Source organism: Pithys albifrons, chromosome 14, assembly GCF_047495875.1.
Source record: "Pithys albifrons albifrons isolate INPA30051 chromosome 14, PitAlb_v1, whole genome shotgun sequence".
NCBI lineage: Eukaryota > Metazoa > Chordata > Aves > Passeriformes > Thamnophilidae > Pithys > Pithys albifrons.
This window is the reverse complement of record NC_092471.1, coordinates 9,466,770-9,489,468: the sequence shown is the minus strand read 5'-3', so window position 1 is coordinate 9,489,468 and position 22,699 is coordinate 9,466,770. Positions and strand designations below refer to the sequence as shown.

The 22,699-nt window shown below is 40.4% G+C and overlaps 1 protein-coding gene across 3 annotated transcripts; it reads right to left on the bottom strand.

Moving 5' to 3' along the window:
- Positions 1 to 411: 411 nt before the first annotated feature.
- Positions 412 to 20,342, bottom strand: LONRF3 (LON peptidase N-terminal domain and ring finger 3). 3 transcript variants are annotated; one of them, XM_071569803.1, is made up of 13 exons: positions 19,615 to 20,342; positions 18,300 to 18,418; positions 17,603 to 17,725; positions 15,310 to 15,465; positions 13,709 to 13,952; positions 12,948 to 13,038; positions 9,602 to 9,716; positions 9,064 to 9,185; positions 8,283 to 8,441; positions 7,099 to 7,261; positions 6,185 to 6,334; positions 5,326 to 5,486; positions 412 to 4,374 (listed from the first exon to the last, which is right to left on the bottom strand). In XM_071569803.1, exons 1-12 carry the CDS (start codon positions 20,243 to 20,245, stop codon positions 5,328 to 5,330), a joined length of 2,232 nt encoding a protein of 743 aa, XP_071425904.1. In that variant the 5' UTR covers positions 20,246 to 20,342; the 3' UTR covers positions 412 to 4,374; positions 5,326 to 5,327. The 3 variants fall into 3 exon arrangements, with proteins under 3 accessions (XP_071425904.1, XP_071425905.1, XP_071425906.1); XM_071569804.1 differs by having other exon boundaries at positions 412 to 1,789; XM_071569805.1 differs by lacking the exon at positions 15,310 to 15,465 and having other exon boundaries at positions 412 to 5,486.
- Between the last annotated feature and the right edge of the window lie 2,357 nt (positions 20,343 to 22,699).

Here is a 22,699-nt window from a genome sequence, read left to right as displayed (position 1 = left end):
CTCATCATTATATGATTAAATGTAGCCAGAATGTATTCTTGTCTGAGACTGTAAAAGCAAAGATATCCTGGTCATAGTTTTAAATCACAGCAACCTGTAAAGCAAATGTAAAGTAATGAATAAGAGGAAGCAAAGTCCAGGGTAGTGCTGTAAGCCAGGCACTCTTCAGCTCCCATTATTCCTACTTTACAACAGCAACAAGGGGAAGGAAAAAAAAAAGCACTTGCTGTATTCTTTTACAAATTTTGAGGCTTGTACAACTGAATTTCTATGGTTTGGCTTCATCACTTGAAGTGTTGTATGACTGCAGGAACTAATTGTTCTTTTTTCCTTTGTCTAAAATACCTACAAAAAGCAGTTCCCATGTAATATTTGTTCACCTCTGTAGTTCTTTGTTATGCAAGTCAAAGAGTAAAGAACACAAAAATTTTAATTAGGAAACAGCTCTCCACACAGACTTTGTTGGTACAACATAGTTATAAGTACATCTACAAACACATACAGGTTCTTTGGACTATGATTTTTTTAAAATATATTTTATATGACAATGCAAACAAATCTGGAAAAAACAAATTACTTCACCCTTATGTAGAGGTAGCTGAACAGCACTCTGTCCAGTGATATGAGAGTATAACTTAAGTTTCAAGTTCATTACAGTGCACAAAAGGATGTTTTACAAACAAATGGAATATACAAGTCCACAAAACTTTTAATTTAAAATGGCTTGATAGATATATTTCTGGCACTCTTGTAACCACATAGCTTGATGGAATTAAATTGGACAAGTATATGGTTCCAAATTAAGACATCTTACACAGATAGTCTTTTGCTCCTCATTTTTGAACTTTTCCCGTTCCTCATCAGGGAATCATAGAAACTATTACATTGTTTTTGCTACACTTCTGCTCTGTAAACCTTTGTTCTGCAAATTGAATGTAAAGATTAAAAGGTGCATATGTCTTATATTTATAAAATATATGGCTATGACTATTAAAAAGCTCAAGAATGGCAATAACAGAATACAGGCACTTCTATGTGAGGGTTACTTTAGACCTTATGAAACTCCAACACTAGTAAGCACTTCACACAATACCTGGACAAGTAAGTCAATGTAATAGTTCAGGTTTTTATTATCCACCATTTTAATCCTGTCTAAGCAGATTAGTTTCTTCTTTCAGACAATATTTATTTAGCAAAGTGTTTCAAGAGAATGCCTTTGCTCAAACTACCATTTTTCTGTAGCTGTAAGACTTTCAGTGATTTACTGAGCTTTGGAATAAACCCCAGATCCCAAACTACGTGCTGTGCTAGTTACAATTTCAGTTGCGAAGCCAACAAATTAAATGAGAACTAAGCAGGGCTTGAAGAGGGATTGGGTTTATCTGATGTAGGACTTAGGGTAGTGCTCCCCATTTCCTCCAAGTGCATATAGGTCCATGGGGTTTTTCTGCACACCCACCCTGCAGTTAATGTACACTTCATTTTTTAAATAAGAGTTTGTGAACATGTTCTCCATTCCTAAACATTGCATTTAAATACAACTCCTGTCTGGCATTGATTTAAACATCAGTAGAACTTCAGCACCAAGTAGAAATAATTAAAAGAAAAATTTTTCACAATGAGAACAATCAGCCATTGGAATAATTCCTCCATGGAAGTGTTGGATTACCCAACATTGGACAGTTGTAAGATTTGGCTGGACAGGGTGCTGGGCCATCTTGTCTAGACCATTCTATTGCCAAGAAAAGTTGGACCAGCTGATCCTTGAGGTCCCTTCCAACCTGGGATTCTACAATGAAAAGACCACTTAAATCAGGACTCAATTCTATGAAGCTCTTCCTCTACAGCACAGATTAAGACAGACCAAATCCACATTTTTTTTAGACTAAAACAATCTTTGGATTAAGAAATCCATAGTTGAGGTGTTCTGTCAGTCAGGACTCATACAGGACAGAAGGACAGGCTGAGCAACAGATCAGCCATTCAGTATCTCTTATTGCTATAAGGTAATGGAAGATAGGATAGATATCAGCACTTAAACCAAAGTAAAAAAGAGGAACTTTTACAACTAACACCAAAATGTCATTTAAGACTTAGCATAATGGCCCATCACACCATTTTATCATTTCATTACTAAAACTACTGAACTACTTTCTAAGCAGCCTGTGCATTGCTTATGCCCCCACAAGAATGATTAATCAATACTTCTGATCACACAGGAAATACAAATTTGAGTCATGATTTTTTTAAACAGATGAGTGAGACTGGTTATGGAACTGGGTTTGGTGTCTAGAAAAATGTGAGAAGCTTAAATAAAATACTCCCCAATTAATATTTTATCTGATCAATGCTGTTTCTATAATTACAGTGAAGGTATTTTTAAATCTGCTCAGCTGTTTATTCATGCCTGTGATAAATGTTGCATTTACATCCTTGTACTCATTAACACAGCTGAAAAATAGTCAGCAATACCATGGCATAACTAGAAGATTTTTTGTTTTTTAAACCTCATTACTAAAACTTTACCATCTCAATTTATTGAAGGCTAAGGCTACTCCTTGTCCAGCTCTTCCTGGACAGGTTTTGTTCTCTAGCAAGTATCTTTCTCAGTGTTGTTTTTCTCCTCTGATGGAATTTGCAGACTTTAATCTAGGATGCATGACCATAGAGCAGCCCCAGAATGCTCCAGTACACGTCCAGATGACCTTTCAGATGTGTTTGATGTGTTGTGCATACACAGATCACCTGTTTGCATTACATGCAGTAGGTTCAGTGTTTCTGGGTTGCAAGAAATGCACTGGCTGTTCCTGGTGCAGGGCATGTACAAGAGTCTCTGCTTAGGAAATTCTGGCAGCTTTACTCAAGGCTAACAGAAAAGATAAAATTCTTTTAAAATCAAGGATTCTTTCCATGACAGTTTCTAAAATAACAAAATAGGCAGAATGAGTATGTAGAAGACATAGCATGCAGCAAAAAGGGCTAATGACATCAGTGAGAAAACAGTTGAAATTAGATAGTTAAGTTCCTTTTCTCACAGATAAAAGCAACAAAGTGACAGCCTTTTTTCCTATGGGAGCACTATGAGGCCCTTATATTATGCAGTAATACATAGTGGTTTGTGGAAGAATTGCATTTAATGCAGCTTCACTTCCAAACAAGTAGAAATCATTTCATTACTGATTTATGAAGAAAAATGCCAGAGCAGGTGTCAGCCACTGCAGACTTGGTACTGTTCAGAACATGAAGGTATTTTTATACATTGTTTGCAGCATGTCAAGTACCCCCTATGGAAGAAGTGCAGTAACCTGGCAGTGAGAAAAAGTTGTAGTGTTTCTAGAGTAGCTCAATGCAAACAGGATACATACTCCATGTGCATCATAAAGGTGGAACATGTTTGTTTTCCATTCATTTCTTTGGTACGCTTATGAAAATGTTCTATAGAATTCAACAAAAAGGGAATAAAGGTAATTTTATGAAAATTTAACAGCATGGAAATTACTTTTAACTAATAAATATTTCTGATGAGATGGAAAAACACCCCAAAAAATGACATTAAATTCTACTGCATTTTTTCATAAAGGCATGAAATGGCAGAGTACTACTCTGTGTAAAAAATCCCAAAGAAATTTGTAGCATTCCGTAACATTCACACTTCATTCTGGCTTTTGCACTGAAAACAAAAACAGTAGCTTAGAATAAAAGGCCCAGTTTTGCTCACATTGAGATTAGTGAAGTCAGATGGAGGTAAGAGCAGTTCCAGAAAGTGGTATGCTGTAAGTAATAAAAGCAGCAAAAGAAGAAGATGAACTGTTGATTTAAAAAATAAAAAAAAAAATCAAACCCAAGATACTTCCTGTTCTCATTTCTGCCCTATTTTACCTGCTTTATAGCCTGAAGTATTCACGCTAACATTCACTTGTTTTCCTTGGGAGTTAACTATTATTAGCAACACTACCCAATCTCTTAAGAGAAATGCAATGGCTGGGTAGAGATTTGAGGTTAACAGAAACCTGAAGATTGGGGTGAAATAAATAGCATTTATTACAACATATTCCTTCTTATGTGACACAAACTGCTCTCTGAGTCCTACAGTTCAAAATAACTCCCCCCTCCCCAACCCATACACACACTCCAAAGCCAAATCCCACCAAACAATTAAAAGAAATAAAACTCATCTTAACAGCAACAAGAGTTGATAGAAAAAAAAAAGTCTATGTATTAACCTACAATGAAATGACACCAGTACTTCCAGTTTTCTCTAGGATAAGCCACTTTTCATATATTGCGGCTCTTTCTTCGTAGTTGTTTGCAGACATTGTCCATTTTTGTAAGAAAGAGTTCAGATACAAATTCAACTTCAAGTTATCCTCCATTCTGTGAAAAATTAGGGGATAGATCCTTCTGTCACCACTATGGTCAATTCCCACTGATATCAACCAATCAATACTTGAATTTATCCAAACACTTAAAGCTCATGCTCAAGGTTAAGCATGTGCTTGACTGTCTGGTTGTATCAGGAACCCAGCCACAAGCATAGGATCAACCTGCAACAACTGTGCTTGAATTATCTCAGACATAACCTGGGTATTCAAAGACTTCAAGGCAGGATGTTTCGGGGGAAAAAATCCTTCTTAAGCTACAGTAGAACTAGGGATGAGTAGAAAAACATTCAAAGTATTTGAACACAAATAACTGAAAAATGATCAAAGCAGTCGCTTATGCACTGCAAGAATCATCATTTTTGTCCCCAGTCATAAATACAGGGTAAAAACACCATAAATAAATAGAGCAGCTCACTTTCCTTTAGCAAATGAACACATAAATAATATACATATCGAAGCAAAAAATCATAGTGCAAAAATAAATTATCAAACAGAAGTTGTGAACATTATTTTACACAATGCTATATAAAACCTGAACCATTTGAATAAAAGACTGCAGTTTACTGAAATAATGCATTAACATTATTATTTCTGCTTCACATTAAACTGCACAGTTTTATCCTTTATCCACTGAAAAATAAAAATAAATTAAAAAAACCCTTAAGATTTTTAAAAGGTTTATGGCAAACAAGATCACTTTTTGTTCTATCACATTTGTTATTAATTTAGCAGTGCAGTAATTGAATAATCATCTCAGAGTTCCAAATGGAAACTATTGAAGTATCCATAAACATCTCCTGCTCTTTATAACTCATTCTCTTTGAAATTCAGGCTTAAAACACCCTGACACTCAAATCTGTAAGACATTATTGCAGTTAGATGAAGTTACAAGAGACAGTCTACAGTCAAGGACTGTGGGAGACTTCACAGCTTCCCTCCTCACCATCACCGTGATCTTGTACGAGACATGAATGTAAGGACACGTCTGATGCCATTCAAGCGGTCTTTGAGGGATTTCATGGCGAGGAACGGGAGCTGAGCCCTGTTCTCAAGTGGAAGGACAGCCAGGACCCACCAGCACCAGGCTGGCCCATTGGGGTTAGCCTGCAGTTGGGATAAAAAACACGTCAGGATTCATACAGATGGCAAGGTCCTGTTTTTGAAGATTTAACTTTGAAAACACAGGTTTTGATAGCAATGTAGCAAGCAGGTCATTTCGCTACCAACCTAATGGTTTGTGGCTACAGGTTCCCCTGAAATAGTTTACAACCAAGTTCCATCTTTCCTAAAAATAGGATGTTGAAGGCATTTCTACTTTTAGCAACAATTTATAGGCTTGGCCTTCTAGATTTTTTTAAAATGTATTTTCCCCATGTTATTATTGACCCAGCTCTTTGGGATTGCTGCCTCCATTCTCCATACTCTGACACTTTTTCATAATTAGCTGTTGCTGTTATACTCTGTTATTTTAGGACCCCACCATTTGCAGACCTCTAAGAAGAGAACCAGGTTTCCTCTTGCCTATTTACTCTTGGTCATTTAATTGGGGAAGTAGAGTAGGCAAAAAGGCATTCAGTCTCCTTGGATTAGTATAGTCAGATAAGTAGTCCCAGAAAGTTATCAACATTAAATATGAGCTTCTGTTCACAACTGTGCTACCACTGGTGTATGGCAGACTCAGCTTATGCAGGGTAAATGCAGAGTATTCATATTTCCATCTTAAAACACAATGCCTGCCAGCTTATCGGATATCCCTGCTATTTCTGTCTCTAAAAGTTACATAAGCCACTGGTTCTGGATACCTGTGGGTCAGGATCCTTAGCTGGCATTGGACCAAAATGACTGAGAATTCGACTTTTGAGTGCTTGCTTGAGGGAGTTAAACCACATATATGCCTGATCATAGACAGAATCATGGAGAACAAGTAATGCAGCATACTCTTGACCTTGCACCTGAAATGAGTAACAAGAAGGTTATTGTTAGTTCAGTCTGCATGTTGGGAAAGGCACAGCATTTTTAGGATTTTCTGGAGTAAGTGAAAGAAAAAAAAGCATGCCAAGAGAGTTCTGTGATAAACACCAAAAGCTCATTTGGTGTTCCCCCTTCTGCTCCCCTTCCCCAATCCAAATTCTTCACTTTCTTTCCCTGTATTCTAAAGCAAGGATATGTATTTGCAGAACATACACTTTCTGGATTGCTATATAAAAAAGCCTTTACCTAAATATCACACAACAACAAAAGACTGTGCAAATCTTTAAAAAAAATAATAGAACGTTAGAGTAGACATTTTATCTTCCAATTACATTCAAAAGCTCTTAAGAATTAATGTAAATAATTTGGAAGGTTATTGTGAACTTAAACTTGCTCATTCTTACCTAAAAGGGAGTTTTCTAACTGGCTTCCATGCAAATGGAGGCAGGTTCCCCTTGTACCCTCTTATAAACTGAGGTTATTCTGTCTAAAAGAGCAGTAGGATGTCATACTGGATTCACTTAGTCTTGTCCTCTGCTACACACCTTTAGGGAACACAGTCTTCAGTACATGGGAGTATGTGTACATGCTTGTGGTAACTATTATATTTCCCATCTAACCATAAGCACTTATTAAATACTACAAATTTGTTTTACTTGAAACTTCTACAAAAAAGAGCTCACTGAAAACATATGTGTAGAATTTCACATGTAATACAATTTAAATGAAATATTTCTAAATTTACCTTTTGATCCTCAATGTACTCAATGTCTGCTGTATTATATCCATCACGCTGACTGTGCTGGATCACCTTAAATCTCCTCTTGCCGATGCTGTCTACAACAGACCGACCATCAGCAAAGAATTCCACATTTCTTATCTCCAGAATGCAGCCATAGTCTGCAAACCTATTGAAATCAGAACAAAAGAAAGTAAACAAGTCTTATTCTCTCCACCCTTAGCTCCATAGAGCTGCCATACAGCCAGTCCCTACCACAAAGGTATTTAACAATGTCAGCTCATTTCTATTGTTCATAGCACTGACCTGCTGTAGTTCAAATTATTCCACAATTGTTTGCAAAACTATCAGGAAGATTCAGGCTGTCTAATCTGATTAATGCTAACTGGATGTTTCAGAATACAGGGAACATCTTACAAAATTGAAAGTATACAGCTCAGGAGAGCACTTTCTCTATAACCCTAATATGTTCAGTCCCTTTGTACAGAAGGGAAAGTGCAATTCAGAATATTATAATTATGGAAGGACTATGAAATCTATAAAGAAAAAAAATTTTTCACAGTTCTGGCAGATTTTACTTTGTAGGTGGGTATTTTGTGTATGTCATATTTTTTATGGTGTACACTTACCCAAGAGGTATATACCATAATAAGAAGGGAGAAAAGCTAAATTCAGAGACAGACATTGAGGTCAAATTACTTAAGACTGACTATAAGTTCTCAATGTAAATGCTCAGCCAGTCTTTATGAAGGTCCTGTTATACCTCTGCAGCCACTACTATATTCAAAACAGTGAGGATTTAAATGTATCCCATAATTTAAAAAAGTCAACCCTCCAACACACCTTACTGCCATTTCAATTTGATTTCTTGTGCTTAAGCGTTCAGCAGACTTAAACAGCAGAAACTACACTTCCTTTTCATGTATTATAAGAGCTCTGCAGCTCAACTTCGTAAGCTGCACCCCAGCCATGTGTGTGTTTTGAGAGATCAGTTCTATTATTGAGAACCCAAATGACCGAGAGAAATGTCAGTGTTCTCAATGACTTTAATCAGAATGATTAGGAAGAAACTTTCTCTGCTGGAAAACTACCACAGATATTACAGCCATGGACCCTCCTGCAGCTTTCCAAAGACACTGGCTCCAGACTAAGTGGGTGCACCACATGGTCCAATGATGCTGTTCACTCACCCCTTTAGAGGGTCGCTGATGCACATCCCAAATTGTTTGGTGCCAGTCTCCATGCACCTCCGAATCATCAGGCGGTAACATGGCTCGAAGATGTGCAAAGGACATGGGACTGTAGGATAAGCCATTGTGCAGACAAATATGGGAACATTCTTATTTAGGCTGTGAGAAAGAAAGGACAAATCAGACAGGACATTTTACTAGACCACTGACAAGGTATAAAATATGTAGTAACATTCTTTTACATTATGTTGTCTTTAAGCAGAAATTATAACATCCTTAGAATGAAAATCTGAATGGAATAAGTAAAAGTTTCCCCTCAATTCACTAGATACTATATTTATATACCACTTAATAGAAGAATTCTTCATTATGCTCTCTGGTTTTGCTAGTGAGAGCATTATTGTATCTTTTTTATTTACTTTATTTTCCTTAATCTCATTTCTTCCCTACTCAGTACATTCCAACCCCCATCCTGTCAGACTACTTCCACCTATTGTCTCACTCTGTGCCTTTCACAGAGGTCCACTGAGAGCAAACACATTGCTTTAGACATTGTTTATAAAGCAGCCTTCTGGATTTCTTCTGTTTATTGTTTAGCAGTGTCCATATTTTATGTCCACTCAAGCACAGTTTCACCTGGACCCTGTTCTCTGAAATAACACAGAGAAAGAAGCTCCTTTGTCACCAGCACCTCAGCCCATTGTTCCACAGCAGCCAGAGCCTTTCACAGTTAAACAGCAGGAGAATTAGAGATTGGATTTTACATAAATGGATTACATACTTGGAAAGCTCTGCTATTTCCTCTTCATAAATCTTTCTTCTTTCAGTGAGTTCCTCTGGAAGATATCTGGCTATTAACTCCTCCATTAGCACTGTTTTACAGTATTTCCTCATGGCCAAGCACTGCAGTACAAACACACGTCAGCAGTTACAGATCATGTCCAGCATTTCACAGTGTATGGTGCCTGTGCACATGGGAGCCATCTGTTACTGCCACTTCCTGATGTCTGTGGTTCTATGATTTTCTAAGGTTGTTCTGCCACTGAAGATTTGTTTCTTGAACTATTCTGTGTTATAGACATTTTCCTCAGAAATCTGGAAATGAAAATCACCTGCAGATATTCTAAGTACAGGCTTGGTTCTAAGGTTTGAACAGAGACTATGCATGCTTGGTAATTCACAAAAGCATTTTAAAAGTCACATTCTTCCAAAGTGATGTAATGTTTTTTTTTGGAGTTGGGAAATATGAAGGGTTTCTGAAGGTGAAGGTGTTCCTATGCCTTGCACTTGAACTTAGGCTGAGAAAATCCAAGCATTACCTCTGAGAGCCCTTCCTTGCACAGGGGACATTTTGGATTATGATCCAGGCATCTCTCCAGACATTTGAGACAGAAGGTGTGTCCACAAGGCGTAGTGACAGGTTCATAGAAGAGCCTGGATTGGAAAATCCAAAAAGCAAAAAGACAACAATATCGTGTACCAAAGTAAAAGAAAAAAAGCTGCTACCCAAAAAAGCTGAATTCATTCACTAACTTAACTATTGACTACTACAGGGATAAAGTTGATTCTTGCTTTTTATTTCTTTGATCAACTCTGTATTTATTCAGCTTACAGACCTTCTTATTGCCACTCAACATGAAAGGCAGTTCATGAACTCTGACATCAGTGAACATGAAGGACAATATTGTCATGAACTTCCAACAACAAGCCAGGATATAATTTTCCTCTTTATATGAGCAATAAATAGAACCAGAATTTGGCCCACCTGACTTTGCTAGTGAAATTGAGCAATACTTGCACAGCTATTACTGTGCAAATCGTGTGATTACTTGTATGTGTAGAGCTAAGCACAAAAATACCTATTTGCAGTAATAGCCCTGGCATCAGTGATTGCAATAAACTGGGACTTGGCAGTTCTGAGTTAACAGCTGAACTCAAAGATCCTGAAGGTCTTTCCAACCTGAATGATTTTATAATTCTACTATTGCCAGCTGTAATGGAAATGTTTTTTGTTGTTGTAATAGACAGTTTTTAACCTTCAAATGACTGCTTTTCTGGACAATGAGTGACATTAGGTTCATGTTTTATCTAGAAGAATACTTAAATATATAAGGCCAGGTCTTCACAGTATCATGCCACCTAATCTTTATGCACTTCAAGTACCTCTGTTATGCTTATTGTCATGTAAGGATTTTTTCCCTTATTATGACCATCTGATATTGCAAAGTCATGTTTCCTTGTCAATAATATGGGAAATTTTTAAAAAGTAGGAATAATTAAAAACTAAAAGCTAAGCTTTTTGGCATATAGTGTATTTTACAACATACTGTCTAAGCATTTTAAGGTATCAAACATTAATCTGATTAAAAGTTAAGTGAATTAATATGTTTCCTTTAAAATACTAGTTTATCAAAACAGTCCATTACGTTCTATTAAATATGTGGAAACCCACATTTATTAGCATATTTAACAAGATGAATGTATTTAAGAATGTAATTGGCTCCTAACAGGACTACCATAGACAATTTATTAAATGTCATTAGTTTCTGTAAATACTGACATTTAAGCAACAGAACATATGAAGAAGTGTCTAAAATACCACACATATTGCAACTTGATTATACAACTGAAAACACCTGTTAATTGTTTCATGGACAGAAACTTCACCGCACTGAGGCTGCCTTAGTGCTTAAACTATGTAAAAAACACTGAATTGAACAATATGTTTCAGTAGGCACTGGACTACATATGTCCTTATTTAGTAGTCACTGATTGCATCTGAAATGTTCACAAAGATAAGAAATTCCTGTTAGGATGGCCAAGTCTGCTCTAGTTATCACAAAAGCCAGCAGCAGCTTTTGCTAATAACTCTAAGGTGACCTGGACCAAGCCTCATGACTTGCAAAGAGAAACACTACACATCAAGATTTCTCATGGCATCATTTAAGCTGCTGTAACAGCAGAAACTAAGTATTTGCTGCTGTGGAGTAATGCTCCTTCCTTTCTCAGCAGTATGTTGCTTAGACTAGTTGTATTTTCTGCTTGCTGCAGGAGCAAGTGTAGATCAATCACATTTTGGCCACTTCATCAGACAAACAGGTTAATAACAGCTCCTGCAGTTAATTGTGAACAGGTCAGTAGGTTACTAGGTAATTGGTCCAAACTATCTCAGGAACCAAATCCCTGAAATACTTCTGAAGATCACAGCAGGAAATAATTATAATCAGTCTGCATTAATAACAAGATAGATCTTACAACAGCTTTCCTTAGCACAAACCTTCCTTGTGCAGTGATGTTACAGAACTAACATGCCTCTAGATGCAAGGCCTGGATTTGTGATTGCAATTACAAGCTCAGTACCCCATCCTCTATACTGTAAGGGAAGCAGTAATCCTTGGGCTAAATCCTTCACAAATGTATTGTAGTCTTGCTGTTTCTGACTTAACATACAGCATGAGAAAGTAGGACTAATTAATTTAATTAAAAACATATGAAAAATGCTTTGTGGACATGATGATAAACGTGCAGAATTCACTAAATCAGCTAAGACTAATTTCGTGACTTTCTGTCAGAGAAAAGTTTTGCTTTGCAGTATCAAGTGTTTTGACAGCTGTATAAACTTTTGGAACACATTTCAGCTGTGGACAGGCAAAGGGAGAGGGGGCACATCTGATTTATTCCAAGCAGAAGCAAATCAGATAACAGCAGTTGCTCCCTCAAAGGATTCAGTTTGTCTGGAATAAATTGAAGCCCCCTCCTCCACATACAAACAAAACCACAAAGCAAGTCCAGATTTCTCAAAACACAGGCCTTCAGAAGTAAATCTATAAAGAGGCTATCTGCAATTTAAGAATTAAAAATGTAGTGCTAAACTAACCCTGACATGCCTTATTGATAAATCTGGGTACTTGAAAAAAAATGAAACATAAGCAACACTCACTGTAGTGAGCGAAACATCACCCCAATATTTCCTTCTAAGTCAGTAACAAAACTCTACATATGTATTTGCCAAAGTTAACATGTTTTTTACAAAACAAGGAGTAAAATAGACACAGTAGACAACTCCTACTCATTTTATCAAGTCATCGCTGTCCCTAAGAATAAGTGTTGTTTAACTGGAAGAGATCTTTAAGCAAATGGAGTGACAGCCTCAGTAAAGTGAGGAACATGTCTCTTAAGCAATAGAGGAAAAACACACTCTTGTTTACTTGCAAGATTGCAATAGCAGCAACATAGCAATTCACATGCAAACCCAGAATATTCATTAGATGTGGTCTCTTTAGCTTTTTTGTGCTTTTTGTTACATTATGAACAGCTACACAAATTCCAGAGGACAACCCATGGGTTTGTGCACCATGTGTGCCAGGGAGTGGATGTGTGTAACTGGTGAGAGCAAAATCTTACAGACACCTTCACTAATGTGCTTAACCCTCATGTGACCTTGTGTGCCCTTTTCAAAACAATCACTAGCCTGAAGCTGCTCAGAGTCCCTGCTCATCAGCAGTGCTCGGAACCAAGGGTCTAGAGATGCATCACTGGATTATAGTAAAAAATAATTTCAAGTCAGAGGCAAAAATAAGTACCAAGTAAGCTAGAAAATCTGTAGGTCATAAGAAAAAGACACAGCTTGAAAGCTAAAGACACCCATGAGAAAACAACGCATACCTCATACACAGGGAGCAGTCCAAATCCGATGGATCCACAACTTCAAATGGAATATGTTGTCCAGTACTATTTCCCTTAGTATCAGCTGTGTCTATCAATAAGAAAAAACAACAAAGTAATTGAACAGAACTATGCAAACAGAATGCTATTCCATGTATCTACACCAACACCTGATGTTTAAATGGGTGTTGTATATACTTGCAACTTAACCATTAAGCATCATTACAATAATTTCTATGCAAAGCATCAAATTCAGCCTTGGCACAAACCCTCATGACTCCCCTTAATTTTGGTCACATTATACCCATTTACACAGGGTTGAATTTGGCCTTGATTTCACAATCAATGTCAAAACACTTTTTGTTAGTGATGAAAGTCTAAAGTAAGACTAATTCTTCTGTAAATACATTGTAAATACAACTCACAGCATGAAGACAAGGCCAGGTATTATTAACAAATAGAATATTTGCTTTTAAACTTCTAAAATTTATATAGAAGGCATTAAGACCATGTGCAACATTGATGTTCCTTAACAGATCAAAGCTCTCCTGAGAAACAAGCACTTTGACCCAACTTTCTTAGACCCTTTGAGTTTATTTCTCTCCATGCACGGAAAAGATTTCACAACATGCCTTGTGTTAGGCAAAAGAGAAAATAAAAAGGCAAAATTAATTTTGGACCCTCTTCCTCTGAGTTTTATAAAAGTGACATTTCCAAGGATTGCATGCCATGGAACCCAACCTGTGTGCAATTAAACATACCTTTCTTCATGAGTTTGCAGGGTACCTCAGCATTTCGCAACTCCTCTGAGCAGCACTTCCTCTTCAGGAGGCTGCATTTCTCAGAAATGAGAAAACTAGACTGTGGCATGGAGGTGAATTTGTTCTCCTCCTCTGAGCAGTCCTTTTTGCTCTCTGTGATTTGTATCGATTTCCTCAAAGTACCAGAAGTAGTCACATTTGGTTCCTCTTGAATGGAAAACCCCTTTTTCTGTTCCACATTTACCTGTATGAAGAGAGGACTGACATTTGACCAATCATCCAACAACACAGCAAGGAAAAACCCCAAAACTGCCACAAATCTTTCATATTACGGATCATCAGGAAGAACTGAGTAGGTCAAGAAGAATGAGTTTGACAATTGCTAATTCTAATTAAAAAACAAACAAAAAACCCAAGCAAAAAACAAACCCAAATTATTTTCCAGCTCTGCCACCCCAGCACTGAATATTTCCAGCCCTTTTGTGTAGTTTTACAGCTTAAAGGTCACGAAACTGGATTCACGCAGAAATACAGCTGGATAACAGGTTAAATATATTGTTATCACTTAACCTATGGAAAAACACATATTGTTTATATCACAATGATGGTATCAACCATCAGAACAACCAAAACAATGTGAGTTTATTTTAAGGAAGCAGTATAAACACACAAAATTTGCAAGAGAGAAAATACACAGAGCTTCCTTTTGCAGGACAGATTTCTTTTGCAAAGGATAAACTGCTTCAGGACATCACCTGTCAGCTTGTGACACCAGCTCCCGGATGAACTCCAAAACAGGTACTGTGCATTGCAAGCAGGAGCTGTGGTGATGTGTAACATGCAGGAAGATGAGTGAACTGTCCCTCAAATGACTTTGTGAAAGGGTCATACAAAAGGATTTGCTGTCAGAATATCATAATAGCCTTTCCAGAAGGCAACGTCACCAGCTGTTTATCAGTCTCAACAAGGCTGCTCAAGACCTACTATTTTTGTTTGTAAAGACTACCAACGTTTCCTCCTACATACATAGGCAAACCACACCCCAAAGCTCACGTTTCAGTGAAGCAGAAGTGGTCCTTACAAACCCAGGAATGCAAACCTCTATAGCTATTTAAAAAACTACAGTTGTGAATCCAAATTTATAAAGTAGTTGATATGTCGAACATACCTCTACAGTAACCTCTAACTAGTGTACAGACTCCAAATGGAGAATGGTTTTGTCACTGAAATCACCAGTTACAGGTTCAAGCTGAAACTCCAGATTTTAGCAATTCACAGCTTTTTGAGGGTATCTCAATCCAATCTTCAGAGGCCCTTTAGCACTACCAACTACTTGAAAGACCTAAAAACAGTTACAGGAATAGAACCCACTCAACTCTGACATAAAATTTATCAGAAAAAGACAGGACTTGTATTAAAGAAAAAATGTCAAATAAGGAGACCCGCAATAAGTCAACACTGTTTTGTATGTTCTGAAACTCAGTAAAAATTTGAGAAAATGTGTCCTCCTACCTCCCAGAGGCAAAAAGGAGAGAAGGCTTCCCAATGTGAACACAAAACACACAACAAATTAAGAAGCACACATCAGACTTGATCTTTACCTTGAGCAACCTCTGTAGGTTATGGCTGGTGCCTCCAGATCCCACTGAATTTAGCAGATTCCCCTTTAATCTAGAGTGATGTGACAACAGCTGCAGGATATCGGGTAAGTGTTCCTGAGCATTTCCCGGGATGAGTGAAAACAAACTAAGTAGAAGCTGTGATATAAAACAGAACACTTCACTGCTTAGTTCCTTCCTTGTAACCTCCAAATGAAAAAGCAAGTAAGGGAATAGCTGAAAGAAGCATCCTTGACTTTGTTAAAACCATTTAAAGAGCCCTTTAGACTAGGGTAGGAACAAAAAATGGAAGAGCTAAGGCAATACAAGCCAAACAGACAGGAAGAAACATTTTCAGAGTTAAATAAGACCATGAAGTTATTAACCATTCTCTGTGATATGACACACCCATGCCTTTCTGTCCTGTAATTCAGAGCTCACCAGAAATTACTGCCATGTTTCCTAAATATGTTTGGGGTTTTTTTGCAGCACAGAAGTTTACTAGTACAGAAAGCACTCATCTCACAGGCTTAATCCAAGATCAGTTGAGTAAATGTCTCTGATATTGTAAACTCTAGCTATTTTTAATTCACTTATGTGGGAATACAAGAAAGGTAGGCAGTAGAAAAATGCTACTTCTTCATTTGGTATAAGAAAATAAGTAAATCTGTTTCAAGTAGCAGCTTGAAGTCCCTTGTATGGCATAGCTTATCAGATGATTATTTAAGGAAAAAAACAGAGCTGAATAGAAGATTCACACTTCAAAAACTACTTTCAACATACTACTGATGTGATCCTGCTGATGTCTGAGGAAGCCACATGACAGTCAAGATTTCTATTTAAAGCCAAAAAGGATTCCACAGGATCACACTATGTCCAAACTAACATGGGCAGACAGTTAATACAAGCAGAACATCACAGCTGCACCCAAAGAATTTGGTAAAACATAGTATGTCATTGTTATGCAAACAGCCTTGGATATGACCCAGTAAAACATTGCATCATGGATGAACTCTGTGTCTGATGAGTGCACGAGTAATTCTTTCAGTCATAAGAAGCCTAGTTTTTCTCAGAACCCCACTGCTCATAAATTAAGTGTCTTGGATAAGGCTATTTGGAGTCAGAATTTAGAAATATATCCATTCATTTCTTGCCTTTTTGGTCTAGTGCACAGAAAGTCTCCCAGCATGACCATGAGCACAAATCATGACACAATGACAATGAAAGACTGCATGGAACCCAGGGGGGGATAAAAACACAAACTAAACTCTCAAACATCAGTGACAAAAAACTCCCAGGAGACTGAACTCTCAACCATATATAAAATGAAACAGAAATTTAATTACACTACAGCCATTCAGGTTATACTCCGTTACCGGCATGAACAGAGGTTTACTGTGAGAACTCTACTTTTAGAAAGCTTTACATGTTACAGCACACAGAAACCCTAAAGTTCCCATCCCACCAGTTATGGAAAATGGGGTGAATATGCTGCCATAAAAGAAAATTCAATACAAGGAAAAGAGAACTATTATGGCTTTAATGCCATAAGCTATCACTGTCACACTGAGCCTTTTAGCTATGAAAACAACAAAAAAATGGTCAAATGTCAAAATACTGACTCACAGGAAATTAGTTTTGAGGAGTGTGCAAAACAGAGCAGTATTCACAAAAGCCATTTAAGAATTCACACACATCTTAGGCTGCTACTGAAAGAAGTGTCACTGCAGATCCATTTTGTTGCTTATTTAGCATTAATTATTAACAATCTTAGAAAACTATTTTAAAACAGCTCTTTCTTTGTTGGCTGCTTCCTCTTTCACGCCCCCTTCACACACAGATACTCAATGCAGCACGACTGGCAGTAGGAAGAAAGCTGCTGCTCCCAAGTGGAGTTTGATGAGTGCTGCGTGTTGCATCCTGCCAGTCAATGGCCTGATACAACTTTCAACAGCAACTCCCCCTCTTCTGCACTCTGTCGTTGGTAATAGATTGCTAGGCTAGGCATCAGATTAGACTATAGAGAATCACAATGGTCTGTGGGTGGCAATTATTAACAACTCAGTTTTACTTCAGCTTTGCTGATCTAATTCCTTGACTGTTTCCATATTGTGCCTGCTGAGTATGTTTTCTTCCTCCCTATAGTCAAGTAACAACGTACAACCCAAATGTGAACAACAGTCTGGATTTGTGCAGCTCTTCGCAGTTATGAGAGAGGAAAAGAAATAATCTTATCCTGCTTTGTGAAAGGCCACTGAAAACAACAATGCGGTTCCAGATGATTTAGGGCACTCACCTTTTGCGCCTCAGACTTGGCTGTCTTGTTCCCAGTATCTAGAGCAAGGCAGAATAGAAACTCTCTTAAAGCTTCTTCTGTTTTCCCCAGATTAGCTAATGCCTGTCCTTTCCTTAGGTGACCCTGCAAGGAAACACATCCATAGCTGCAGCCTTTTTTCTTTTATCATGAGTATATGCAATAAAACCACAATGAAATTACAAAATATTTTTCTGAAGAATAAAAGGTTAAGCAGAAAAAGTCACCATAAGCATCTTTTACACCTAGACACTACCACTCTGGGTTTCTAACCACAATGGTCCTGAAAACTCCTATAGGCAGAAGCTGGATATTCTCCAGCTCAAGCAATGACTCTCACAAGCACCTCAGCCCATCTACTTCCCCTACATTAATCGCCTAAAATAGTCATTTTGTCCTTATAGAATGATACAAGCACAGCGTTCAGTTTTTAGAGAGAGTTCACGAACTTGATATTCATCCAGGTCAAAGACAATAGCCTTAGCTCATCCTCCAGGATTATCACTCTCTTCTTTTACCTCAGGAAGTTCAAGAATACCATGGTTAAATGTCCGTAAATCACAGAAGTCCAAGAAACTCCAAGATTTAAAGCTTCCCTCAGATTCAGCTGTATGACCAATTCTAAAGTCAGGATAGTATCAAGGTTTTAAACCAAAGTAAAACTGAAGTCAGAACTTACTTTCAACCAGTATGGCTGGAGCCTGCACGCTGTTTCTGCATCGTGCAATGCATCTTCACAAGCCTTCAAAGTGGAGTTAATCTGGGACCGATTGCTATATAGTAAGTGGTCATTTGGAGCTGTAAGAAACAGAAAAAGTGGTTAAGTAAAACAGAAGTTAGTTACATAAGCTTTACTCCTTAATTTTTTTTAAACACATGTTGGTGCTTCCAAGTTGCACAAACCCACAAAATACAGTTTTTAAATAACTATGTACTAAATGAAATCTGGAAACCTCTTTGGGCAACTCCAGACAAAATGTCAGCAATTCATTATATAACTGCAGGGAACATTGCATAAATAAATGCTGAGACGCTCACACAATAAATTACCAGCGCCGACGGAGGATCAGATGGTTGGTAGAAACACACAGGAGACATTTAAGGTGGCAGGAGGAATGCTGGCATACTGTAGGGAGGAGTTTCAAAATTTGTAGCATCAAAGTTTCTAAGTGATACATAACGATTTTTTCGTGCCGTTGCTCAACACATGAAAAGCGGTGACAAGTGTGAAGAATCAGATAACACGACACTGATCACCGAGTTACACACACGGTGCGTTGTAGCATCGAGACGCAACGTGTGCTGAGGGAAGGAAGGGTGGGCACTTTTCCTGGGAACACTTTCTCTTTTAAGTGAAACTCTTACCCACAATAGCTTGCCTATAATTTCCACTTACTGCGTGCAGCGTGCGAGTTGCTTTTCCTCAAACTGCATTAAAAGGACCGCATCAAAAGTTCTCCCTGCACAGACCCGCAGGCGCTTCCCGAGTGGGATGGGAGGGCCGGGCCAGCCGGGGTTGCGGGACCCTGACACGCAACCCGCCGCTCCCTTCGCGCTCGGTTGCGAGCGGCTCCCGCACCGGAGCCCGGACCCAGCGCCCTGCCCGGGGCGCGGCGCTCCCTCCCGGCTCCGCCGGTTACACAACGGCGCCGGCCGGGGGGAGCCCAGCCGGACCGCAGGCTCCGGCTTATGCAACCGCTGCTCTCCTGACCCAGTTTCACCACGGGCCGATGAGCCGCGACCCTTCCCCGGGGCGACCCCTCCGGGTCTCACCCGACACCCACCCCAGAGCCCGGTCCGGGGAGCCGGCGGCGGGCGGGAGGGCGGCTGCGGCACATCCCCCGGACGCGGGGGCTGCCCCTGGGCAAGCCCGGGCTCTACGGGGCGAGAGGAGCCGGAGCGGCCGCGGGCGAGCCCCGGCCGGTGCAAAGTTGCTTCTCCCGTAGACGGCGGGAGCGCGTCCCCAGCGGGGCCGGGGAGGGGAGAGCCCTTACCTAGGCTGACCGCTTCGTTGTACTTCTGCAGGGCGGCTTGGAGCTTCTTCTCCTTGTAGAGGAGGTTCCCTTCGTGCCGGAGCTGCGAAGCCTTCACTTGGCAGGGGAACCACTTGGCCAGGAGGTTGCTGAGGATGACATTGACCCGCAGGAGCTGCCCGGCCGCCGCGCCGCCCGCCTCCTTGCACAGGACACAGCGGGACTCGGGCGCCCGGTCCCTCTCCAGGCACTTTTTGCAGAACGTGTGTCCGCAAGGCAAAGAAACGGGCTCGAAGAGGAAGCCCTGGCACTTGCGGCACCTGAAAACATCCCACTCGCGGGGCGCCGCGGGGTGTCCGGCGGCGGGCAGCCCCTCTTTGATCCGGACGCTCTGCGCCAGGCACTCCACCAGCTTCTCCAGCTGCTCGGCGCGCAGCTGCTGGTGGCGGGACGCCAGCTGGTACAGCGGCAGCGCCTCGTGCAGCCTCCCGCCGAAGGCCAGCGCGTCCGCCCGCCCGAGCAGCACCTGCCACTCGGGTCCCAGGCCGCCGTCCGGCACCTCCAAGTTCTGCGCCTGCAGTGCCCCCGCCGCCAGCTGCAGCACCAGCTGGGGCTCTGGGCGCGGCGGCGGTGGCGGCAGGTGCGAGCCCATGGCGGCGGCTCTAGCGGGGCGGGCGGCGCGGGGCGCCGGAGCGCGCAGGGGGCGCGGGCGCGGCGCGGCCCCGCCGGCCCATGGTGGTGCTGCTGCCGCCCCGCGCCGGGAGCGGCCCGCGCCGCCGCCAACGCTTATATAAGGGCGGGCACGTGACGGCGGCGGCGCCGCTCATTGGGCAGCGCCCGCAGGTTGTTACAAAACCAGGCGGTTTTATAACGTGCCGGCCCCGGCCCGGCCCGAGACGGGCTGTCCCCTTGGAGCAGCCCAGAAGCCCCCGGACCTCTCAGAGTCCCGGCCCGAGAGGGGCTGTCCCCTCAGAGCCCCCTAGCCCGCCGGTGCTTTCCCCTCCCGGGATGGGTTTGAGCCGCTCCAGCGGAACGAAGCGCCCACCCGGCACAGGGCGCTCGGAGCCGGGTTTGACCCGCCCGTGCCAAGCGGGGCTCGCCTCGGGCTTGGTGTTTCGGTGTGCCGGGAGCGGGGAAGGAGCATCGGATTGAGGAGGCTTTGAGAGCCGGGAATGCTGTTTCCTGCTAGAGCTGGCACTGTAAAGCCCTGTAGTTACAGTCAATCGTTCCCTTTCAGGCAATCTACGAAGCTATTTTGATGTCAGGTAATGGTGCTTTTAGGGCAACTAAGGAAAACATTAGAAGGAAAATGTGTTTATTTAGTTTATATTTAGTTAGGGCGTGGCGTGTTGCACAGCTCTACCTGTCCGTGCCCCGTTCTAGACAAGAAGCACGTGCCTTGTGATGTATCCCTGTTTTATCCAAGACCAGACAGTTTGAATCTGCACATTCCCACCAATTCTTGTCAGACGAGAAGATCGCACTCGTTGTGTAACTGTCTGTGCTAAATGTAGCCTGGGGGAAAAAAATCACCTGTGCTTACTACCAAAAAGAAGTAGTTCCAAAAGAAGTTGTTTGATGCTTTTTGTTTGCAATTTTATGCATATCTACAGTCACCAGAAATACCCATGTTGTGTTCTATATAATACACTTTCAAATATTCTAAAAATATAGGGCACTTTTCACACTGTCTTAAAATCCACTGCAGAATTTGAAACGTCTGAGGATGTCCTGTTACTGGTACTGTGGTACTACTGGTATCCTCATGAAGCTCAAGGGGAATGAGCAAATTAATTTTCACTTTCTTCCTTAGGGAAGTGTCTGGACTCCCCAGTTTAGACTGTGTGAGGTAAGCAGGTATTAAGGGAAGAGACTTGCCTATGGAACTTGAATAGACAGGAGAAAAGGCGGAAGAAAGGAGAGGCAACATGAGTTTTGTAAGACCTTCTTTAGAGAGGTTACTTGACAAAGCTCAGATGAACTTAAAGAGCAAAAAATAATTTAAAGGTGCTTAAATTCTGGATCTTAACTTTTAATAGTAGACACTTTGAATTAATGAGGGCTAATTTTGTGGTGTTTATGTGTCCATGTGCAGGCAACATTATGCTTATACAGAAAATCAGATGAGTACCTGGAAACAGAATCCAGCCATCTGACCTTTCGATTGCCTTTGATTCCTATCATGTGCAGACATTTTGTACCTGCCAAAAATTTGGCCCATCTCTGGGGTTCTTGAATCATAAAAAAAAAAAAAAAGTAAAAAGTATATATGTGTGTATATAAAGTTCACCATCTAGGTGTTGTTCTTAGGCAAAACCTTTAATGAAAGAAATAATTGAAAACCACTGGTTTCAGTACTTCTTTCTGCCATAACTTAAATCAGACAATAATCCAAAATATGGCATAGCCTGACAGCAAGTAAATCAAAGAAAGGTAGGGCAACTGAAGCACTCAAAATTTCATTTAAGCAATGCTTCATAACAGCTAGAAACAATTAGTGTTCGTGCTTGGGCGTGTGGGTTTTCCCACAGGACTCCGGCTTGCTGACATAGATTTGTTGTTTTCCAAACTTCCATGCAAGAGAATCTCATCCTATAAAAGAGAAAAACCCTTAAGAAAAAAAAGAAAAATGCTTTCTTGCAGCCTTGAGGTCGGCAGTTGTCTCTGTTGCAAAACTATAGTCTCGGCAACCCCTCAGTGTGTTATTTTATAACCATTGTCCTGAAAACCACTATGAGTCAAAGCCTATTCAAGCGAGGGAAAGTGACATAACCACTGGTTACCAGTAGCAATGCAGTGACAATCTCTCTATCAGGGATATGCCACCAGTATTTACATAGTTACATAGCAGACACTTAAAGAGATAAGTCATGGCATAAAGGGGGAGTTTCTAGCAGCACATGAATTCAAGATAGGGAAGGGGAATAGATTATCATAGAAAATGTAATCAGTATTTGTGCTCTGAAAGGAACTTCCACAGTTCCTATTTGCAATGTATGAAAGCAGGGCTGGCTGATGGTTTGATCGCTCTGGACTGAAAGAATTCTCAAAAAAACACTGTGAAATGCACTTCTGGGAATTCTCTTCCACCAGCAGGGATGTGGCT